The sequence below is a fragment of the Lithobates pipiens genome, unplaced genomic scaffold, assembly GCF_037356315.1.
Source record: "Lithobates pipiens isolate NorthernLeopardFrog02 unplaced genomic scaffold, aLitPip1_a1.2 Scaffold_30, whole genome shotgun sequence".
Taxonomy (NCBI): domain Eukaryota; kingdom Metazoa; phylum Chordata; class Amphibia; order Anura; family Ranidae; genus Lithobates; species Lithobates pipiens.
This window is the reverse complement of record NW_027507791.1, coordinates 105,319,827-105,341,464: the sequence shown is the minus strand read 5'-3', so window position 1 is coordinate 105,341,464 and position 21,638 is coordinate 105,319,827. Positions and strand designations below refer to the sequence as shown.

The 21,638-nt window shown below is 44.1% G+C and overlaps 1 protein-coding gene across 1 annotated transcript; it reads right to left on the bottom strand.

Moving 5' to 3' along the window:
• Positions 1 to 941: 941 nt before the first annotated feature.
• EXD2 (exonuclease 3'-5' domain containing 2) lies at positions 942 to 19,831 on the bottom strand. Its single transcript, XM_077464733.1, has 9 exons — positions 19,515 to 19,831; positions 18,555 to 18,891; positions 16,266 to 16,522; positions 14,926 to 15,052; positions 13,606 to 13,886; positions 10,373 to 10,479; positions 10,085 to 10,220; positions 3,977 to 4,333; positions 942 to 2,277 (listed from the first exon to the last, which is right to left on the bottom strand). Exons 2-9 carry the CDS (start codon positions 18,888 to 18,890, stop codon positions 2,061 to 2,063), a joined length of 1,818 nt encoding a protein of 605 aa, XP_077320859.1. The 5' UTR covers position 18,891; positions 19,515 to 19,831; the 3' UTR covers positions 942 to 2,060.
• Between the last annotated feature and the right edge of the window lie 1,807 nt (positions 19,832 to 21,638).

Genomic DNA, 21,638 nt, shown 5'->3' with positions numbered 1-21,638 from the left:
CTTAACCCTTCCTGCCAGTGTCATTTATACATTGATTGGTGCATTTTTATAGCGCTGATGTAATAATGTCACTGGTCCCTAAAAAGTGTCATATGGGGTCAGATTTGTCCACCACAATGTCAGTCCCACAAAAAATAAAATAAAGTCCTATGCGATTTTGGTACAAATGTGATGTGAAATACTATCTGTATGGCTGAAATTGCATAGAGATTGCATGTGATTTGCACATCGTACTAGTGAGAACCAGCCCTAAAATTGAAGACTGCCACTGACAGAAAAGTACAAAAATAAATATATAAAATGAGGGGAACCCCAGCATTGGTCAGGAGAAAAAAAAAAAAAAAAAAAAAAAAAAGTAGCACACACAGACAATCCAACTCATTAGTAGCAAACCAAGTGCTGCTCTATCTCCACTCCACCAATGCAAAAGCTTCCTACAGGATAGTAGCATAGAGCTGTTATTGTCAATATCACTTTGTCCAATCAGGACGCGATGTGCTCTGTGCCCCAATTGGCAAAGCTTTGCACCTGAACAGGTTCGAGATGCCAGGGCCACAGGAACGGCTGAATTCATTTAAGACGTCAACAGAACTAAAAGGTAAACATGTTCTAGGAGAAACAGACTACCAATTTCCACCACCTGGTTATATGCAAACCTTCCAACTGTAACCACATCTGACCTTAACATGGAGGGAATTAAGCACTCTGTTCTGCAGACCTGTGTAATGTCAGTGACCCTGTGGGTTAGGATAACCATAGCCAAAATCAGCCAGCTTTGTTAATTCAATAGATTTTGCAGACAGTCAATCTAGGAAGGTATCTTAGCGTGTAGAAGAGGACAAGATTAGATGTTCAAGAATGGGACTTTCCCCTTTTCAACAACATTTTCCGTCCATCAAAGGGAATAGGTCATCATACTTTAAATAAGAATACGACAAGGGTTTAATATGAAACAATTTATGCTTTTTAAATGATATTTAAAGATATGAAGATCAGACATATCCACAAGTCATGCAGGAGAATAAAACAAAGGCTGTAATAAAGTATAACCCCATTCACTGGAGTCAAATACATGATACAAAAAGAGGAAGTCATTTTTCTAGAAAACATAGGTAGTCACGGGGTAGGGAAAAGAAACATGAAAATGTCAGAAACTATGACCACAAGTGTCAATTTTTCCTGCCAACGTTTGGCTCTGTGCATGAACCTTGATATTTATGCAAATTTATAAGTAAGACCATGTTACTGGCTAGTACACGGGCTACATTTTGTATCACTTGCAGAAGCCCATGCACAAGATGAAACACTGAACTGCTTGAGAAAAGATCCAGTGTTTATAACAGACATTGGAGATTCCCAAGCTGCATATGTATCAGGCTGCACTCATAGCTGTTCAGCCCTCCCAATGCAAGCAGATGGCCTAGTTGTCCATTTTGCCAAGCACAGCACTGAGCATGTCCTTACAAAAAAAGGTTACCAGTCAGATGCTTTGCACTGTGTGGCAAAACCTACTGAGACCACCATTTGAAACAAACCACTATAAACCGTGGCAGAAGAGGCAATGCACCTGTGTTGAGTGCAGACTGATGCAGGTACAGTTCAGGCAATAATTATAGTTCTATAGAGTGTCAGCACAACAAAGAAACTTCAATTACTGCAGATACCAGGCAGGAAAAATTCAGACTTTGGGCAAAAAGCTAAATTCTGCACCGAAGACACAAGCTGGACCTCAGTGACAGCGGTAAAACACTTAAAGTTTGTCACTTTTAAGGCCAAACTGATAATCATTAATAAATATTTTAAATTATAGCAAGTTTAAAAAAAATAACTTAAACTTAACCCCACAAAACTGGGATAAGGTTACCCAACTAGGCATTGGCACTCTGGAAACATAGTAATGCTGAATTAAATGATCCAAGCTATTCACATAATGAAGGTTGTGTTGAATAGTAAAAGCACCAATGGTTGCCAGCTCCTAGTGTGTAAACAGTTCTAGTAAAAGTTATATAGCATTCTTAGCAGCACTTCATATAACAGTCTTGTCAGGGCTTCCATAAGTTCTAGCCCAGCTTGATGGGTAGATCTTCACCATATTTCCTGATCAGTTTGCTATGGTTATGGTCAACAGACCACTGCTGGGGAAGAAATTTGGGTTGCATATTGTCCAGGAAGTGCTGGCGCCAGCGTTTTTCAAGCTCCATTAAAGATTTCAGTCCTCCTGTTGCAAAGCACTGCACCACTTTTAATCCATGTGGGGTATAAGTTTCATTAAATATTCTGCCAGGGAAAAAAAATAAAAAAATGAGTATGCCATAGCTAGTTCTTTACCAGAAAGACAAAACTAAATCAACTATGGCTACATCAAATGCACCCCCTTTCGGTCAAAGTTATAGTTGTGCTGCATACAACCACTGACCCGAGTGTAAAGCCAAGAGGGTTGACAGTCTGCAGTTTCTTATTTATAGTTTCATAGTTGGGTTGAATAAAGACATCAGTCCATCCCGTTCAACCCGAGTGAGTCTCTACAATTGTCCCTATCCCTGTACATTGCACACTCACATCAATCCCTACCCTCAAGGAGCCCCACAATCCAAGGTCCCCATTCATATACTAGGGCCAATTTTGGACAGAAGCCAATTAACCTACCTGCATGTCTTTGGATTGTAGGAGGAAACCGGAGTACCCGGAGGAAACCCACGCAGGCACAGGGAGAACATGCAAACTCCAGGCAGGTAGTGTCGCGTTTGGGATTTGAACCAGCGACCCTTCTTACTGCTAGGTGAGAGTGCCAACCACTACACCACTGTGCTGCTCAATGGCCAGTCAGCAGGTTCCATGTAGCCAGGATCCCAATGTAGTCCTTAGCTGTATGTAGCTTTGTTCACATGGCTGTGCAAGGCTTAGGACTGGATTGACAGCTACAAGTCCTTTGGCAGGTAAACTGCTCTCATTGTTTGATAGAACACTTTTTTTCTCATTACCATTTACACCACATGCTACTGACCAAAGCCTTTGCCTTTTCCTTACTAGAGTAACAGTGCATGAAAAACTGCATTCACATACACTGCTCCACTGAACCTATTACTCACTGAATGTACTGTGAATGCACATGGAGAAAGGAAGCTACAGCAACTGAGATCTGTAGAGGGGGCCAGCCAGTAACACGATTCCCTCTTCCTGGTCTGTCACTTTGGGCAGTGCCAAATGGATGGCAAGGACATTTGTTATGAAGGAAATAGTCATGGCTAAACTAGCCAAGAATTCTAGTGCTATTTGAATTACTGGCCTGAAGGGATACATTTCCTGTTGCAGGTTTGACAAGTATTCGAGCCAAAGGCTGCCTACCAACTGGAATTTTCAAAACAATGGTAGCCCTCATTTCTCTTATTACAGATGTACCTTCCAGATAAAGGACTTTGTACCTTTATAGTGCAGTCCCATTTCATTAATGCCTTTTCCGCTAGATTGTACCATTGTCTAAGGCTCGATCCACAGCTATGCATGTTGCTTTTGAGCGTTTCTGCAGTTTAATTTATTTTCTTGTTTTCAAAATTTGTTGGGCAGATTTAAAAAAAAAAAAAAAAAATTGTGTGAATGGAGCCCATTACCATCTGCTGCATGCCTCTTTAAAGGACAGGGCCTGAGCACAGATTTGATCAGCAGAATAAATCTTTATAGTCAAGCCCAATAATGAGCATACAACCCACACCATCTTGCACATTTAGAAAAATGAGGCCCCTTATGTTGGGCAATAGCTTGCACTATGAGGGGAAAAAAATAAATAAAATAATTGAACGGCATGAGACCAATATCAAGAACAAACCGTTTGTGGATTAGGTTAAGGCAGACAATCTAATATTTTTCACAAGATCAGAGCTGGTACAGAGATGCAGAATTGCTATTCCATCATGTAAACTGCACACAAGACCTGCCTTAGAACAGCATTGTGTCCTGTATGCACGTCACCTGCTCTTACCTGGTCTCCAAATTTGCAGCCTCTTTAAGAGTTTCTTCAGTGACCTCCTCCACACAATAAAATCCTTTGATCTCAGATAAGAGCTCCTCTTTGCGGTGTTCTGGCAGTCTGGAAGCATTGAGCAAGGCTCGCGCAGCTGAACGCACTTGCCTTCTTGTGACATCTTCTAGCATGCGAACCCCTTCCTCACAACCTATAGGAGCACAGAATTCCTCTGCCAGTTGTTGTTTCAAGTTGTTGTCATAGTAGTTGGATACTGCATGGCAAGATGTGCACAGAAGTAAGACATCATGAGAGTTATGATCCTTCATCTGAATAGGGAAGTGACGTCTGTACTCATGTGGGACAATGTTCTTCCTGCACAAAAACAGTCATAATATGGCATAATTCAAAATGGACTGGCCCGATACATTTCATCTTTTACCCCATGCTGTAATGTAGAATACCATCATGTTAAATTAAAGCCTTTACATCAGTGGTTTTCAAGTTTTTCTAGTACCGTGACCTTGATAAAATTTCCAAGTTGTGGGGACCCGACCATAAAGTTTTCGTAGTATGGATTGTCAGCACCCAAGGCAACAAGTAATTTAGGCCCCTAGCCAACGAACATTTAGCGCTCCCTGAGCCCCTTACACTAGTACAGTAATAAAACCCTTATGGTACATTTTAGGATGTAGCACTGTCATTTTTCTCCCTTTTATCTAAAAATATATACTAATACACATGATAAAAGGGAAAGAAATGACAAAGTGCTACATCCTAAAATGTACCATAAGCAAACTAGCTCATTAATATATTGAAAGGACAAGCAATCTGTTAACACCATTGACAACTCACCTCAAACATGAAAAGAGCAGGATAGAAAGTATGGTCAATGTTTGAATATTTGTTGCATGCCTACAAGACCAAGTTTGGTCTCATTACTAGTATAACATGCAAGGAGAAAAAAAAAAAAAAAAAAAAAAAAAAGCAATTTATATGTGCTGGTTTAAAAGTGATAAAATAAAAACCCCACACTTCTACAGACATGTGATACTTACCTGCTATGTGCAGTGGATTTGTACAGGGCAGTCTGGATCCACCTCAGGTCCATCCCTCCTGTCAAGTGCCCCCACAGAAAGCAGCTTGCTATGAGGCATCTGAGCTAAGCTGCAGCCCCATGTGTCCATTCAAACAGAGCTTCACTTTGGCCCTGGCCCTTCGTTCCCGATTAGCTGACAGGAGCCGGAGCCAATAGTGCTGCTGCTGTATCTCAGCCAGTAAGGAGGCAGTGTCCCAGACGGCCAAAGGACTCGTGGACATCATTGCACATGGATAGAGAGGGGGTTGCACACAGGCTTCGTCTTAACCACTTAAGCCCTGGACCAATTTGCAGCCAAAAGGACCAAGCCTTTTTGCAATTCAGCACTGCGTCGCTTTAACTGACAACTATGGTCGTGCGACGTGGCTCCCAAACAAAATTGGCGTCTTTCCCCCCCCCAAAGAGCTTCCTTTTGGTGGTATTTGATCACCTCTGCTGTATATTTTTTGCGCTATAAATAGAGCTTCAATTTTGGAAAAAAATGCAATTTTTTTACTTTTTGCTATAATAAATGTCCCCAAAAATATATAAAAAACATTTTCTCAGTTTAGGCCGATATGTATTCTACCCCGCAATTAATTGGTTTGCGCAAAAGTTAATATAGGGGATAGTTTTATGGGGTCACACACACACACACTTTTTTTACCAGCAATGGCGGCGATCAGCGATTTTTATTGTGACTGCAACATTATGGCGGACACATTGGAGATTTGACACATTTTTGGGACCATTGTCATTTATACAGCAATTAGTGCTATTGAAATGCACCGATTCCTGTGTAAATTACACTGACAGTGAAGGAGTTAACCACTAGGGGCAGTGTAGGAATTGTGTTTTTATTGTAGGGGTGTGGCCTGGCATGCGACATCACTGATAGTCTTTCCCTATAAAAGGGAACGATCGGTGACAGCCACAGTAGGAAGCATGGGGAGAGGTTTGTTTTACACAGACCTCTTTTTGTTCTTCAGCTCTGCAAGTATATGAAGCAAAGGAAAGTGCACACCTACCCTAGTGTATTAAAAGATAAAATGGTAACATATGAAGTTTGCACTTAGACATCCAGTGGTTCTTAGCATGTACAGTTCAATAGCTTCCTCTCCTGCTCCGTACCGGATGGTTGGCTCACTTGGGCTTGCGGCATAACACACAGCACATCAAAGCTTCCCATTCACCCACACCGCTCTCAGTTCTACACACCAGCACAGACCAGCCGGCGCTTGTGTGTCACATGTAGTCTTAGGAAGAGAGAGCTGAATCGTGACACACTTCAAACTACCAATGCCATAGAAATGTTTGAGTGGCCTCCTTCAGGTGAGTGATTGGGTCTGCTGGACCCACGGCACTCAGGACTGGCATGCTCCCGACCCACGGCTGGGCACTTAAAGAGTAATGTATAGGTATGTGCTTGTGCCCAGCAGTGCCATTCTGTCCACATATGTGCAAGAGGCAGTCCTTAAGTGGTTAATGCATCAAGATTAAAAAAAAAAAAAAGAAAAAAAAGAAGATCGAGAATCTGAATTTTCCTGTTGGTTCTCTTACCAGGAAGACATGAGAATAGAATCCCTCCTGCCATTCTTTGATGGCACTTGGATCACAACCCCCTGCTGCTTAACGTTCCTCTAAGAGGACTTCATGGCCAGAACTTTTACTGGATCCTTTGGGATATTCTGCACCAAAAAATAAAATAAAAAGATTTTGGGGGCCCTTCGGTAAATTCCACTGTAGTCCTGCCAGAGAGTGGTCAGAATAAACTGATTTGATGTTATCCCTGACCACTGCAGAAGGAAATTTTGTAGCCTTCCGCCCACTAGCAGAGTCAAGTCATTGGGGTTTTTCAGCTTGTGGAGCATGGAAAAGGATTCCACCTTTACTCTTGTGTGGAACAATTTTTCCTTCTCCCCTGAAACTTGGTGTCCTGCTCCTGAGCTTTTTGAGGTTGAAAAAGACGCTTTGGGGCCCACTCTTTGACCAGGTAGGACCCTTTCTTAGCAGTCCTGTCTAGATTAGGGCCAAAAAGGTGGTCACCCGAAAAAGGGAATCCCACAAAGTTTTGACACCATCACCTGGCCAGGTCTTTAGCCATAAAGCTCTTCTGATCTGCTATTTAGGCAACTGCATAGGATAGGGCAGAAAAAATAAATAAATAAAATAATCTAAAACCTCTTGTTTGGGTGAATCCGCCACTATGAGACCTTTAGCTGGTTAATCCGGTGTTCCAGATTCCTGGCTACACATATTGCCACTGCTGGCTTTAAATCGCTCATGACTGATTGCCATGATCTCTTGAACAAAAAAAGATCCATATGTTTATCCATTAAATCCTTTGGGACGGGCCGCCGCCCCCCCCCCCCCCCCCCATGTCCTCAAAAGCCAGATTGGTAGATCTCAAGACCTGGGGGAAAAAAAAAAAAAAAAAAAAAGCAGCAGCCAACCCAAGTACCTTGTTGGAAATTGCAGAGGGGTCCTCAAAATGAAAAGAGTCTTGTGGGCTTTGGAGAGGAAAAAAAATAAAAGTTCTCTGGATCCTGCCATTCTTTAATGGCGTCAGAAATGACCAACCCATAGGTTAGTTTAACCCTGCATACATACGGTCATGAAGAGATAATTCCTTTTCTTAATCCAAGTGTAACATGATTGGCATTAAGCCCGTCCACCTCTTCCAGGGATAAATTTGGAGGGGGCTACAACCTCTTCAGAGTCTTTATCGGAGGGTGTGGGAGACTTCCCTGTTTAAAGGGCTGTCAGTTAGAGCTTCCAACACTGGGATAGAAAGGGAACCCTGGGAAGACTCAGTGGATGGCAGACTAGCAGCCAGATTTACTAATGAATCACACAAAAAGGTCTGAATCGTAGCATATAGTTCTTTCTTTACAGAGGCAACCAGGTCAAACAGAAGCCGATTCCTCCTTACTAAAGTAGTGATGCAAGTACTGCATAGGGCTGGTTTCTAATTTTCTCCCATTTTGGCCCTGCAAGGAGGACATTTTTGCCTGGGTCTGAGCTTTTGGCCTGTGAGAACAAAAAACTAAAAAATAAATAAAAATAATTCGAGCCCCCCGTGAAACCTGGTCTCTGCTTTAATGGACCACCCCACAAGTGCACTAGGAAGAAACCAGTCCGCTTCCAGTGGGGTGGGGAACAACCACAGGTAAAGGGGAACCTGTCCCCACTGCTGCAGACATTTAAAAGATGTGAGGACCAGAATAGGTCTGACCTTTGGTTTTGGAACCATGAACAGGCTTGAGTAGAACCTCCAGCATCTTCCATGGGACCTGTATCAACTTTCTGCTCCTGGAGTTGAAATACTGATTCCAATAAGTCTGCTCTACGCTGAAGAGACAAAGGCACATTTGACAAGGTGAAGGACAGCTCTGAAGTTTCAAGTTTGAGAATGAAATGACACCCTCATTGTGAAGGGGACTTAGGACCTGGCTCAGAGGGACTGGAGAACCAAAACTTGCCTGAGTGTAATGAAAGGACTTCCAAGGGCCTGGTTCACTGGTAGAGACCCTCATCTTACTGAGCATAAGTACTTTACATCCAAAAAGGTGACAGCGAAAGCAGCCAGACACTTCAATTTTGAGGAAGAATGCTTTGCATCTTTTCAAATGTAGTCTGTAGCCCACGCTCCCCTGCACGAACAGCACTATGCTCAGGATTGCAGTAAGACCCCTTTCACACTGGGGTGGTTTTCAGGCGCTACAGCGCTAAAAATAGCGCCTTAAAAAACCGGCCTCTTTCACAATGGAGTGGTGCGCTAGCAGGACAGTGAAAAAAAGCCCTGCTAGCAGCATCTTTGGATCGGTGTATTTACCGCTCCTACCCATTGAAATCAATGGGGCAGCGTGGCTATACTGTCGGCAAAGTGCTGCTTTGCGAGCAGTTTAACCCCTAGTGGGGGTTAAAACCGCCCGCTAGCGGCAGCAGACCGCCACTAAAATGACGGTAAAGTGCCACTCAAAATAGCAGCGCTTTACCGCTGACACCCGCACTGCCCCAGTGAAAGGAGCCTAAACGAGCAGACATTTGTAAGGTTCAACTTGCCATCTATGCTCAGGGTCCTCCATGTTGTAAAAGTATACCAAACAGGGTAGAACCTTGAAGGTGCCGACCTACCCACCATTTGTGCCAATTAGGTCTGTTTAAAGAGCTGGCTTCTGCTTAGCTCACCCTAGGAATTTGTTCCACTGGACCCAGAAATTATCAGGCCTATAGCCACAATTGAGGGAGATTTGAGGACAGGGCTCCCCTGCAGGTGGAACACTGGAACAACCAGCAGCATACAATGTACCTAGGAGTCACCCTGTGCATTTGATCAAGGTCACAGTTTACAGGCCAGCCCTGTATCTATATGGACCTGGTGTCCACGTAACATCTGTAATTTGAAACCAGCAGGCATTGATCCAGAGGACAGACAACTTCTGCCACAGTGGATTGGTGCAGTTTGCAATAGCCTTGATACAAGAGAATCCCAAGCCTAGCCTCTCTCCTACAGAGATGCATCCATCACCCGACACTAGCAAAAAAGGGTTACCTGGTGTGGTGGAAGGGGTTATAGGAGGGAGTGATCAAAGCTTTATATGACTGCTAGTGTCCTGTGTAAAAAAAAATAAAAAAAAATAAAAAGGATGCATGCCTGGGTAAATGTATAGCTACAGTAGATTAGAATGTGTCCTTGCAGAACAAACTCCCATCTAGCAAGTTTTTGCATATAGCTTACACGTTATGTTGTCTTATTTTGTGGTATTAGCAAGAACCTCACTACCTCCAATGTGCCCACTCAGACTAGTAACAGAACACCATTGCCAATACACAAGTAAAGTTTAGAATGACCAATGCCTAGAGCAGTGATGGCGAACCTTGGCACCACAGATGTTTTGGAACTAAATTTCCCATGATGCTCTGGCACTCTGCAGTGTAGTGGAGCATCATGGGAAATGTAGTTCCAAAACATCTGGGGTGCCAAGGTTCGCCATCACTGGCCTAGAGCATATACTATACAATCACATAACAGACTTCACACTCACCTGATATAGGACTCCCTTTTGCCACATACAACACAAAGATTCTCCTTCACTGTCAGATAATAGTCCACATTTGATTCTGGACGACCAGAAGGCTCAAAACGTAGCCTCACTACAAATGGGTCACTGCTTATCAAATCTAGAAGGAAAAGGTGGAGTTAATGAGATCCAAATGAAATACCAGGATTTTGCATTCACCAACATTAAACATTTTAGCAGAAGTCCAATGGCAGTCTACATAAAATCACTCATCAAGTTTACTTTAGAAAGGGTTAAAAAGCCATCATTTACCACCAATGCCTTTATCCAGATACCACTGGGCTTTTTTCCGGTCACAGGTACAGAGAGGCTGTCCATCTGGAGCATGCAGAAAACAGTTGTCATACAATGGGGATTTCCTGTAAGCAATAAGTCACTATGAATGCAAGATCTTGAATATCTTTGGACAGATTATCTGATAGCTATGATTTGTGTTTTCAAGGGGATGGGGGGGGTTCAGCAAAAATTACATAAGGTGAGCAACTTTTTTCCCCCCTCTATGAATTTTTTGCTGAAGTATACTTGTATACAATTTAACTGCAATTTGCTCTGTGCTTTAAGTATTTGTCTATAGATTTCTCCTGAAGAAGCAGTGAATGCACAAGACAAATATTTAACGCACAGAGCAAATAAATTACACTTAAAATTGTATACAAAATTATACTTCAAAGAAAAAAAGAAGAAGAAGAAGTTGCTCACTTGATGGATCAACGGCTATGTGTGGAATCATGGCCATCGATCCGTCAGGTGAGCAACTGTTTTCTCTATATGTATTTTTTTGCTGAAGTATGTATAAAATTTAAGTGTAATTTGCCCTGTGCTTTAAAGTATTTGTCTTCTAGATTTCTCCTGAAGAAGGCGTGAATGTACCACAAAACTAGTAAAGGAAAAGCCAATTCTTAAGATAAAACTTCAACAGATCTCTTGGGTGAACCCTGAGTATTTGACTTGGTTTCAATTTTGCTTTTAAATGTATGCTGTATGTTCTTTTTATATGCAATCATTTTTAGATATCAATTATGTTAGTTTATCAGTACTGAGATATTCCCAACCAATAGTTATGGTGGACCAAGTAGTGTCAGCTTCAGCAACTGCCTCACTTTCCCACCCTCATCTCCTTTTACTGATTAGGCAGAAGAGACACGCAAGGTCTTTCTGCAATAAAAAACACACCTACCTGCCCTCAGTGTTCTCCAGCATATAAACAGCCGTTCATGTGGAGCTCAGCTTACAGTGCTGGGTTGAACTCTGCTGGATGAATGGCTCCTGCACAGTAAACAGATCCAAGACGAACAAAGACCAGTGCAGACAATTGTACAAAAGGCAAGTAAAGATCCCATTAGTTCTGCTTTAAAGCTGAAGGTCAGACAGATGAACATAATAGAGTTATGCACCTTCAGCTACACTCAGCGGCCATATTAGGTACACCTTGCTAGTACCAGGTTGGACCCCCTTTTGCCTTCAGAACTGCTTCAATTCTTAATGGCATAGATTCAACAAGGCAATTCCCAGGTGATCATCTGGGAGTTCTCCGTATGGAGATATTGCTATGCTGATAAGGTAGCCATTTGTATCTGATATGCACATGTCCTCTGGATATAGCAATGTTTTAAAAGTTTCTCATATGTTATTGTAATATAACGTCTGATGGATTTATCTCATCTTTGATAACGAGACCTGTTCCTTCCAACTACCCAAAGTGTGTCCTGAAAAAGCAAAACTGAAACGCGTTGACACAGGGGCTCACTGCCATTTGGTGTCAACTCACGTTTACACTAGATACTCACTACTATCATATGCCTACCGTATATATTTTTAATTTGACCTGTTTGATATAACTCAATAAAATTGTTCTACTATATCATTGTCCATCTTGCCTGTAAAGCCCGAATTAGGGCCCTGTGGCCCTTTGCACTCTCTCCTCCAATTGAACATGACCCAGATATTTTGGTCCACATTGACATAGCACCACACAGTTGCTGCAGTTATGTTGGCTGCACATCCATGATCTCCTGTTCCACCACATCCAAAAGGTGGTCTATTGGATTGAGATCTGGTGACTGGAGGCCACTGAAGTACAGGGACCTCATTTTCATATTCAAAGACAGTTTGAGGGAACTTGAGCTTCGACGTGGTGCATTGTCCTGCTGGAAGGAGCCAGAAGATGGTTACACTGTAGTTATAAAGGGATGGACATGGTCAGCAACAAAACTCAGGTAGGTTGTGGCACTTAAAACAATGCTCAGTTGGTACTAAGGGACCCAAAGACAAGAAAATATCCCCTATACCAATATACCACCAGCCTAAACCATTGATACAAGGCAGGATGATCCATGTTTACACCAAATTCTGACCCTACCATCTTAGTGCCACAGCTCAAATAGAGACTCGAGCAGGCAAGGTTTCCACTCTTGTCCAATTTTGGTAAACCCGTGCAAACAGCCTCAGTTTTCTATTCTTAGCTGACAAGGCTAGCACCCAGTGTGATCAGAGATAGTATTCTGCATACCTTGGTTGTAACGAATGGTTCAGTTATGGTTGCCTGTCTCAAACCAGTCTGCCAATTCTCCAAACTCAAGGCATATTTGTCCACACAACTGCCACTCGCTGGATATTTTCAAATTTTTGGACCACCCTAAAGCCTAGAGATAGTTGTGCGTAAAAATCCCAGTAGAGCTGCAGTTTTCGAAATGCTCAGACCAGCCCGTCTGGAACCAACAGCCATGCCACGTTTAAAGTCAATAAATCCAGTTCCTTCCCCCATTCTGATGCATTTGCTTGGTAACAAATTTCTAATCGGCTAGCAGGTGTACCCAAGTAGCTGGTGAGTATATCATAGCTGGTCTTTGTACTGATCTGAAACCCAATACACAGTATGCCTTAGTCAGGACAGGAAGCACAATACCAAGCCAAATCAGGCTCTACTACACCATACGGAGCTGGTAGTCTACCTTACTACAACACCTCTGACCTCTGTGTGATGTGGCTCCATTATTCAGCAGGCTGGGGACCTGCTTTGGGCCTATACTGGAAGCCATATTCATCTGCCATGGAGACAAGGTTTGCACCAAACTATACCAACTACATCACAGGAATGTAGATTAAAATACAAATGTTTGGGAAGATAGCAGTTTACCTGCAATTCAGCTTTAAACTCAGCATAACTAGTAACTTACTGAGGAAGTGCCTTCATATTCACTTTGGTTTAAGAAGCTGTACCATGAACTCTAGGGGCCTGACCATCTTTGGCTTTATTACTTTAGTAGCTGACCAACATGTATCTGGCAACAGCCAGACTGTCATGGCAGGAAGCGAATACATTTAAAGAGGTCAGCAGTTGCAGCCTGCACATCTCTTGGTACAGGTTTCATGTAACAAAAAGGACTACAAAAACCGGGACAAGGTGTCTACCAGAATCCAAAACCAATCCACCTGCAATGTGTTTTTTGTGTGTTTTTTTTTTTTAACACTACACCATCCTGTACCTCACTGAGTATCCAACGCCCAGAGGCTTTTTCTTATTTCTGCGAGGATCTCGGCCTGGGGAATTCTGACTAGATTGTTCAAACAAGACTTCTTTCTTCTGCCTGGTTCCTCCATTAACATCTCCATTTGCAACACCTTTCCCTTTAAATGGAACATCAATGAGGCCTTGACATTTACTCAGCAAGGAAGCCCAGGCAGGGGAAGAGCCGAGAGAAAAAAAGCCAAGCAGCTGCAGGAAGAGAGCAACTGACACCTGGGCATCTCTGGCAGCATAAAAAACCTAGAACAAACAAAAACAGGACATTTAAACTTGCAGAAAGTGACCTTTGGTGGGAAATATAAACAAAGTGATATGAAAAGGTTAACGTTTACCTAAAATATTTGATACTTGCCAGCTCTGTGTAATGGTTTTGCATACAGCAGACCCGATCCCCATCTCAGGTCCCCCACCAGCACTCCTGGCCACCCAAGGAAGTCACTTGCTGGGGGGGGGGGGGGGGATGCAAGTGTGCTGGCTCAATCAGGTTGCACATCTATTGACACAGCGCAGTTCGGTCTCCCTTGTCAGAGTCCAGTGAGGAGAGGGAGCAACACTGCTGCTCTTGTGCACAGCCCTTTTTTTTTTTAAATCAATTTGGGTTAACGTGGTTTTCACAGTATGCATAACACATGGCATATTGTGATTCAATGTAAATATCTTTAGCCATCAGACTACACCTCTGTATGCAAATTTTTATTGAACTACTTTAACACCTGCTGTGAGGGAACGATCGCAAGGCAAACGTAATGCATTGTATTCTAGAATTGTAGCCTAACCCATTTAATGTTGCTTAAAGTAGAAAGGGATTAGAACACCCATCAGTTTTCGCCTTGTGCCCCCCCCCCCCCCCCTCGTTAAGGAGATTCCCCCTCAATTACTCCTGTTTACCATCACTGAAAGTGAAAATAAAAAACCCTACATGTTTTGTACCCAGAAAAGAGGGGAAATCTTCCAATTGGGTCACAAGTTCTGGCTACCTGGGGTCCCCAAGGAAGTCCTTTTATTTTGCAGGTATTTCCTATCACTTCCTGATTGGCTATGGACAGGAAGCGAAGGGAAATCTCCAAAACCAGCAAAACAAAAAACCAAATAAACACCCAAACACTTAAAATAAAAGGTGCTATAACCCTCCTTTGCTCTATCCAAATAATTTGCCTATAGTTCTACTTTAAGTATTCAAGTACCATACTGTCTAATTTGAATGTTATTTAATAAGCGCAGCTAATTCAGGCAATTTGCACAATTCAAAATAAGTTCTTGAACCCTTCATATGACGCACCTGATCCTGTGTGAATTCATCCGCATCCCAGTTACTGCATCGAAGCTGAAAAGACTTGTCCAAAGGGTAGCATAAAATAGTCTCAGACAGAGATTTAAGGCTTAGGCTGTTCTGGAAAATGTCTCTCCTGCACAGTGGGAGAAAAAAAAAAAAAAGTCACCTGACCAAATTAAAGCGTCTGCATAAAAAGGATCAGTTTTATGAAGCAAATTTCGTTTTGCCAAGCCAGTTCCAAGCATTCTACAAGCTTGCCAGCACGACACCACATTCATTATGGCTGCAAAATTTAACTAAATGCAAGAATACTTACTGCAAGTCACCAGTCCTTAGGCTAGCCAAACAGGTGTAGAATTTCTCTTGTTCAGCTCCACAGGCTAAACACAGCATAGACTGACAAATGTGCACTGCCAGCTGCTGTATTCATGCAGCAGCAACTGCAGCTTTTACAATACATGAACAGTGACTGCATCTGAAAGGATGCAGCCACTGTTTGGCTGACAATTTTCAACCTGAATTAGCTTCAGGGAAAACTGGTTGACATCTATGGACTGGTAGGAGTCCAGTCAGACAAAAGTCAGCAGTAGCAGTATTTGTAGCTGCTGACTCAAGTTCACACCCAGGTGAAATTTGGCATATATTAGAGCCCCAGAATATTTCAAAGCACCTTTTCCAGCTCTGACAAGTGAAAGGATTGAGATTTGGGGGTTCTGACCCATGAAAACCGAATAAAAGTCCACAGGTGAAAACTGCCTCTTAACCACAATACTGTGCAGATGGGAGAAAAGGGTCAACCTAAGCCATGACACTGGAGCCCAAACAAACCCAGAAACTGCATGCTGCACAGACAGGCTCCAGAACAGAGCCGAGAGAATAATGCAAGATAAGGACTAAACATGAGGAACCTCCAACTACCAGGACAGTGAGGTTATAATTAGTGCCCAACAGAGCTGCTGCTTTCCCGATTGAAACCACTCTGGTTTCTGCAAACAACCCGACCCCCTATACACTTCAGTGTGTGTAAAGCCTTGCTGAATAACCACCCCCCACAGCAATTGGGCCTGGCACAGTACAGAAGGACGACAAGCACCAGGCAACCACATTCCCAAAGGCCAGAAAAAAAAAGTCTCCAAACTATCTCCTGCATAATAAGAGGGAGTCCTTACAACTACATGCAGCTTCGCACTTTATTCAGGAGGCAGATTTATCGCCATCTATTACTGTACATTTACTGAATAAACTTGAAATTAGCACTTTTAAGCATATGACTTGCACCTGAATATAAAAAGTACCAAAAAAAAAAAACTAAAAAAAAAAAAAAAAACTTACAACATGATTCTTACCTCTGTCTCATTGCCAAGTAGCGGATATCAACTATTCCTTTCACTGACAGGCCATAATCATTCATCAGTTTGGATGCATCTTCCCTACAACCTACGCCAACCTTCAGCACATCGTTGTCTGCCAGAAGTGTGAGGAGAGTCTTTGGAATGGTGCTGCCAGCACTGACCAATCGGGGCAAGCGAACCAGGACACAAAAGCCACTGTGGGAAGCCATCTGTAGAAGGGAGATGGGATTTGTTCTCCCATCTACAGACACCTGCAAAAAAAATGAATAAAAAAGTGCACAGCTCTATGGAACCATTTCAATAAACACTGGCCTTAGTCAATCTCAAACTACTAGATTGATTAATCCACCAGTGTCCCAAAATATCCCGCTAAAGACATGCACTGCTTAAAGCATTTATACACAGCCCAAGTGTTTTCCTAGAGAAGTCAACTCTTTTAGAATATATGAGGCATCTTCTGCTCATTGCACTCACTGTAGTTTTTTTACACCCACAAAAAAAAAGGTCTTACCTGTAAAACACCTTCTGGGACAGAGTGTTCTTGAATCCTTATTGACAGGGTTATGCTGTCACCTACAGGCAACAGGACACTGGAACACTTGCAAGCAATAAGCAACACCACATACCTCATAGTTTCATAGTTCGTAAAGTTGAAGACACCAGTCCATCCAGCTCAACCTGAGTGTCTACAATTGTGCCTATCCCTGTACATTGCACACTCATATCAGTCCCTGCCCTCAAGGAGCCCACAATCCTAGGTCTCCATTCATATACTAGGGCCAATTTTGGACAGAAGCCAATCTACCTCACTTAAAAATAAAGTGTAAACCAAAGACTAGGTTGCAGTAAAGCTGCATGATTCTGGCCATGGCGATGAGAAACACAATTTAATTGCTTTGAATAAAAAGATCACAATTCTCATATTAAAAAAAATATATATAATTTTAACTTAAAACAAATGTCAGAAAAAGGTTTAGTGGTTAAAACGGCAGTCCAAGAAAAAGGTATTAAAAAAAAGCAGCTGCTGACTTAAAATATGCACACCTACCTGTCCAGGGAACCCGCAATGTCGGCACCCAAAGCAGATATGTCACTCAGCTCTTGGGTGCTGCCGCCTTCAGTAAGGGCATCAGGAAGTGAAACCTTGAGGCTTCACAGCCTGGTTCCCTACTGCGCATGCGCGAGTCGTGCTGCGCAATCCAGATGGTCCCCGATAGCACAGTTGTCCACAGTATTTAATCTTAGGTCAAAAACGCAAGAGGGCAATACAAATGTCCTAGTTTAGGTAAAAAAAAAAAAAAAAAAAAAAAAAACACACACACACCTTAGGAAGGCAGCCGAGGCTGATGAACCACATTGTCACAGTAAAGTGCCAAGAATGGCTCCTTACAGAAAAAGGGCAGCCAGTTACAAACCAAAGTAATCATCAACCAGAAAAACACAACCATCACTATCAAAGGAAGTCCCAAATGACTCAAACTGAAGTTTCTGGCAAACAGATGGAACCAATTGCAGTCTGACCAGAGGGGAAATACACATCACACTATAAAAGGGCATGCGTCAAGTAATGAGAAGCAATCTTCCTTATAAAAAAAAAAAAAAAAAAAAAAAAAAGACCCCAAAGGTCACAATCTGACCCTTGACCCTTGATTGTGCCAGACCGATTAACCCCATCTGGAGGAAACCCAACTTACAGCCGACAACATACCCACAAGGACAAAAACTCCCAAAATAGGCAATAGGATTTCCAGGTCACAAAATCACTCAAGTAGCCTTACTGACCCTCAAAATAAAAAGCACAATTAACCAAATTGACTGCCCTGTCTCTGCAAGCCTAGCTTCAATAGCTAAGACAACCCTAACGAATAGCCCTGGCAGAAATACTGAAGCCCCACCCACAGGGGGGGCAGAGGGATTTTTCTCCTCTAGTGTTCACTCACCCGTAGGTGGCAGCATAACTTTGTCATAAGGATTCAAGATTGTGTGTCCAGTGAACACGTTATACCAGATTTTTTTTGTTGTTTTTTTTTAACACCCCATGGCCCATCATTTGATGAGCAGGTACAGGACTCAATGACAGAATGGAGTGAGGTCAAAGCAGTGACCACAGAAGCAGGCTGTTGCATTATAGCATTCTATATTCCAGGGTGTCTGGGCACTCTGCAGAAAGGAGGCAGTGTGCAGGCAGCAGCATTTGCCCAATATTAAACTTTAATAAGGTCTTCAAACTTTCTAATAGGTTCACCGGCAGATCAGTAATCAACCCATTGCAGAGATACATACCCACTCACAGTCCATGCCAAGTACTGGAAACACATCAAGATCTTTCCTTAGCAGTGGCCAAACAGCTTTCCATTCTTCAGCTTTGGATACTATCTTGATTTCTGCCTGCAGAATCTTTGCTACTGCAGAAGAGCTGGAGACCTCTACTTCTGAAGGATTCTGAAGGTGATCAGAGATTGAGGTCTCATGGCTCAGCACAGGACAAGAGTCTTTGACATCTCCACCAACACAACACTGTCGTCTCCGGCGATTGATAAGTTTCCACAGAACGAGACATGCTACTGTAGTACCCACCAGGGAGGCAACGCCAAGAATTAAACCTGTGTGTCTGGGCATTCTGAGAAAAAAAAAAAAAGAAAAAAAACCTTTAGTCAAACATTTTTCCAGAAGTTATGTACTGTACATAGAACAATTCAGCTTCATGCCCTCTATACCAGGTGTCAGGAGTGAAATACTCATAACAGCAGATGTTTTATGGCCCTCATCAAAACCACCAAAAACCCCAATATAACTCCAGTGTGGGTGACGTCCCTGAACTCGCACCACCTGCATTCCCGGGACACCATGGGGGATCAGTGCAGCCGCTGCACCCCAATACAACTCCAGTGTGGGCGACATCCCGGAACTCGCACCACATGCATTCCCAGGACACACCATGGGGATCTGTGCAGCTGCTGCACCCCAATATAATACCAGTGTGGGTGACATCCCTGAACTCACACCGCCTGCATTCCCAGGACACACCACAGGGGTCAGAGCAACCACTGCACCCCAATAGACATGACTTGACCACTGGCATAGAACACCTGTACATGTGGGTGAGGGAGAAGCCAGTCCTCTACACACTGTGTGAGCAAGGTCCATAGGTGACCCATGTATGACCAGCCTGGCCTTATAGGGAAAAGGTAGGCAGACTGGTTAGAAACAAGCAGGGAGCACGCTACACAAGACTCACCATACCTAACAATGTGCGGGAACGAAGAGAAGGATCACTGAAGAGAAGGACAACAAAGAGACACTGCCCGCCCGGAACTTCCCTGCACAGAGATCGCCGGACTCACACCACCGTAAAAAAACACACCTTCCCACCGTTTGTTTAAATCCCCTATGTCCCCCGAGGCCGCCACCCCCCTCATCCGGCGTGCGCCCCATGAGAGAGACCCCTCCCACTTCCGCGTCATCACGCAGAGTTTGCTGCGCTCCACCATGGAACGCAAACACTGGGCGCCTGAAGGTTCTGCGACCTATGCAGAATCTTGACTTCATCACTTCCTGCACGGCTCCGTCACTCACACGGCTGACAGCGTATGCGCGACTTCACTGTCTTTAATTACGCATGCGCGGGAGCTATGCAGTCGAGAAACAGTATGGTCACGAGCGGGCGGAGGCGGAGCCATAATTAGAACATTATCAGCAGCCACGCCCCGCCCCGCCCACCGGGCCGAGGAGGAGAGTTGATAGGAGGGGGAGATAGAGAAGAGCTTGGAGAGCCCCCCCCACCACGTGCACAGCACTGTGTATGTAGTATGTACAATTATTGTGCCATCAAACGCATCCACTGTGCCATCAAACACAGCCACTGTGCCCATCAAACGCAGCCACTGTGCCATCAAACGCAGCCACTGTGCCATCAAATGCAGCCACTGTGCCCATCAAACGCAGCCACTGTGCCCATCAAACGCATCCACTGTGCCATCAAACGCGGCCACTGTGCCCATCAAATGCGGTCACTGTGCCCATCAAACGTATCCACTGTGTCATCAAACGCGGCCACTGTGCCATCAAACGCGGCCACTGTGCCCTTCAAACGCATCCACTGTGCCATCAAACGCAGCCACTGTGCCATCAAACGTATCCACTGTGCCCATCAAACGTATCCACTGTGCCATCAAATGCAGCCACTGTGCCCATCAAACGCATCCACTGTGCCATCAAACGCATCCACTGTGCCATCAAACGCAGCCACTGTGCCATCAAACGCAGCCACTGTGCCCATCAAACGCATCCACTGTGCCATCAAATGCAGCCACTGTGCCCATCAAACGCAGCCACTGTGCCCATCAAACGCATCCACTGTGCCATCAAACACATCCACTGTGCCATCAAACGTAGCCACTGTGCCCATCAAACGCATCCACTGTGCCATCAAACGCATCCACTGTGCCATCAAACACAGCCACTGTGCCCATCAAACGCAGCCACTGTGCCATCAAACGCAGCCACTGTGCCATCAAACGCAGCCACTGTGCCATCAAATGCAGCCACTGTGCCGATCAAACGCAGCCACTGTGCCCATCAAACGCATCCACTGTGCCATCAAACGCGGCCACTGTGCCCATCAAATGCGGCCACTGTGCCCATCAAACGTATCCACTGTGTCATCAAACGCGGCCACTGTGCCATCAAACGCAGCCACTGTGCCCTTCAAACGCATCCACTGTGCCATCAAACGCAGCCACTGTGCCCATCAAACGTATCCACTGTGCCCATCAAACGTATCCACTGTGCCATCAAATGCAGCCACTGTGCCCATCAAACGCATCCACTGTGCCATCAAACGCATCCACTGTGCCATCAAACGCATCCACTGTGCCATCAAATGCAGCCACTGTGCCATCAAACGCAGCCACTGTGCCCAACAAACGCATCCACTGTGCCATCAAATGCAGCCACTGTGCCCATCAAACGCAGCCACTGTGCCCATCAAACGCATCCACTGTGCCATCAAACACATCCACTGTGCCATCAAATGCAGCCACTGTGCCCATCAAACGTAGCCACTGTGCCCATCAAACGCATTCCACTGTGCCATCAAACGCATCCACTGTGCCATCAAACGCGGCCACTGTGCCCATGAAACGTATCCACTGTGCCATCAAACCCAGCCACTGTGCCATCAAACGCAGCCACTGTGCCCATCAAACGCATCCACTGTGCCATCAAACGCATCCACTATACCATCAAACGCATCCACTGTGCCATCAAACGGATCCACTGTGCCATCAAATGCAGCCACTGTGCCCATCAAAGCAGCCACTGTGCCATCAAACGCATCCACTGTGCCATCAAACGCATCCATTGTGC

What these genes read in the sequence shown, in the direction of transcription:
- EXD2 (XM_077464733.1), bottom strand. Translation starts at nt 18,890, where the DNA reads ATGCCCAGACACACAGGTTTAATTCTTGGCGTTGCCTCCCTGGTGGGT. An exon ending in TACTTGGCAATGAGACAGAG is followed by an intron (nt 15,053 to 16,265) that starts GTAAGAATCATG and finishes CCCACTGTGCAG; the next exon opens with GAGAGACATTTTCCAGAACA. An exon ending in AAAAGGGAGTCCTATATCAG is followed by an intron (nt 4,334 to 10,084) that starts GTGAGTGTGAAG and finishes GTTTTTGTGCAG; the next exon opens with GAAGAACATTGTCCCACATG.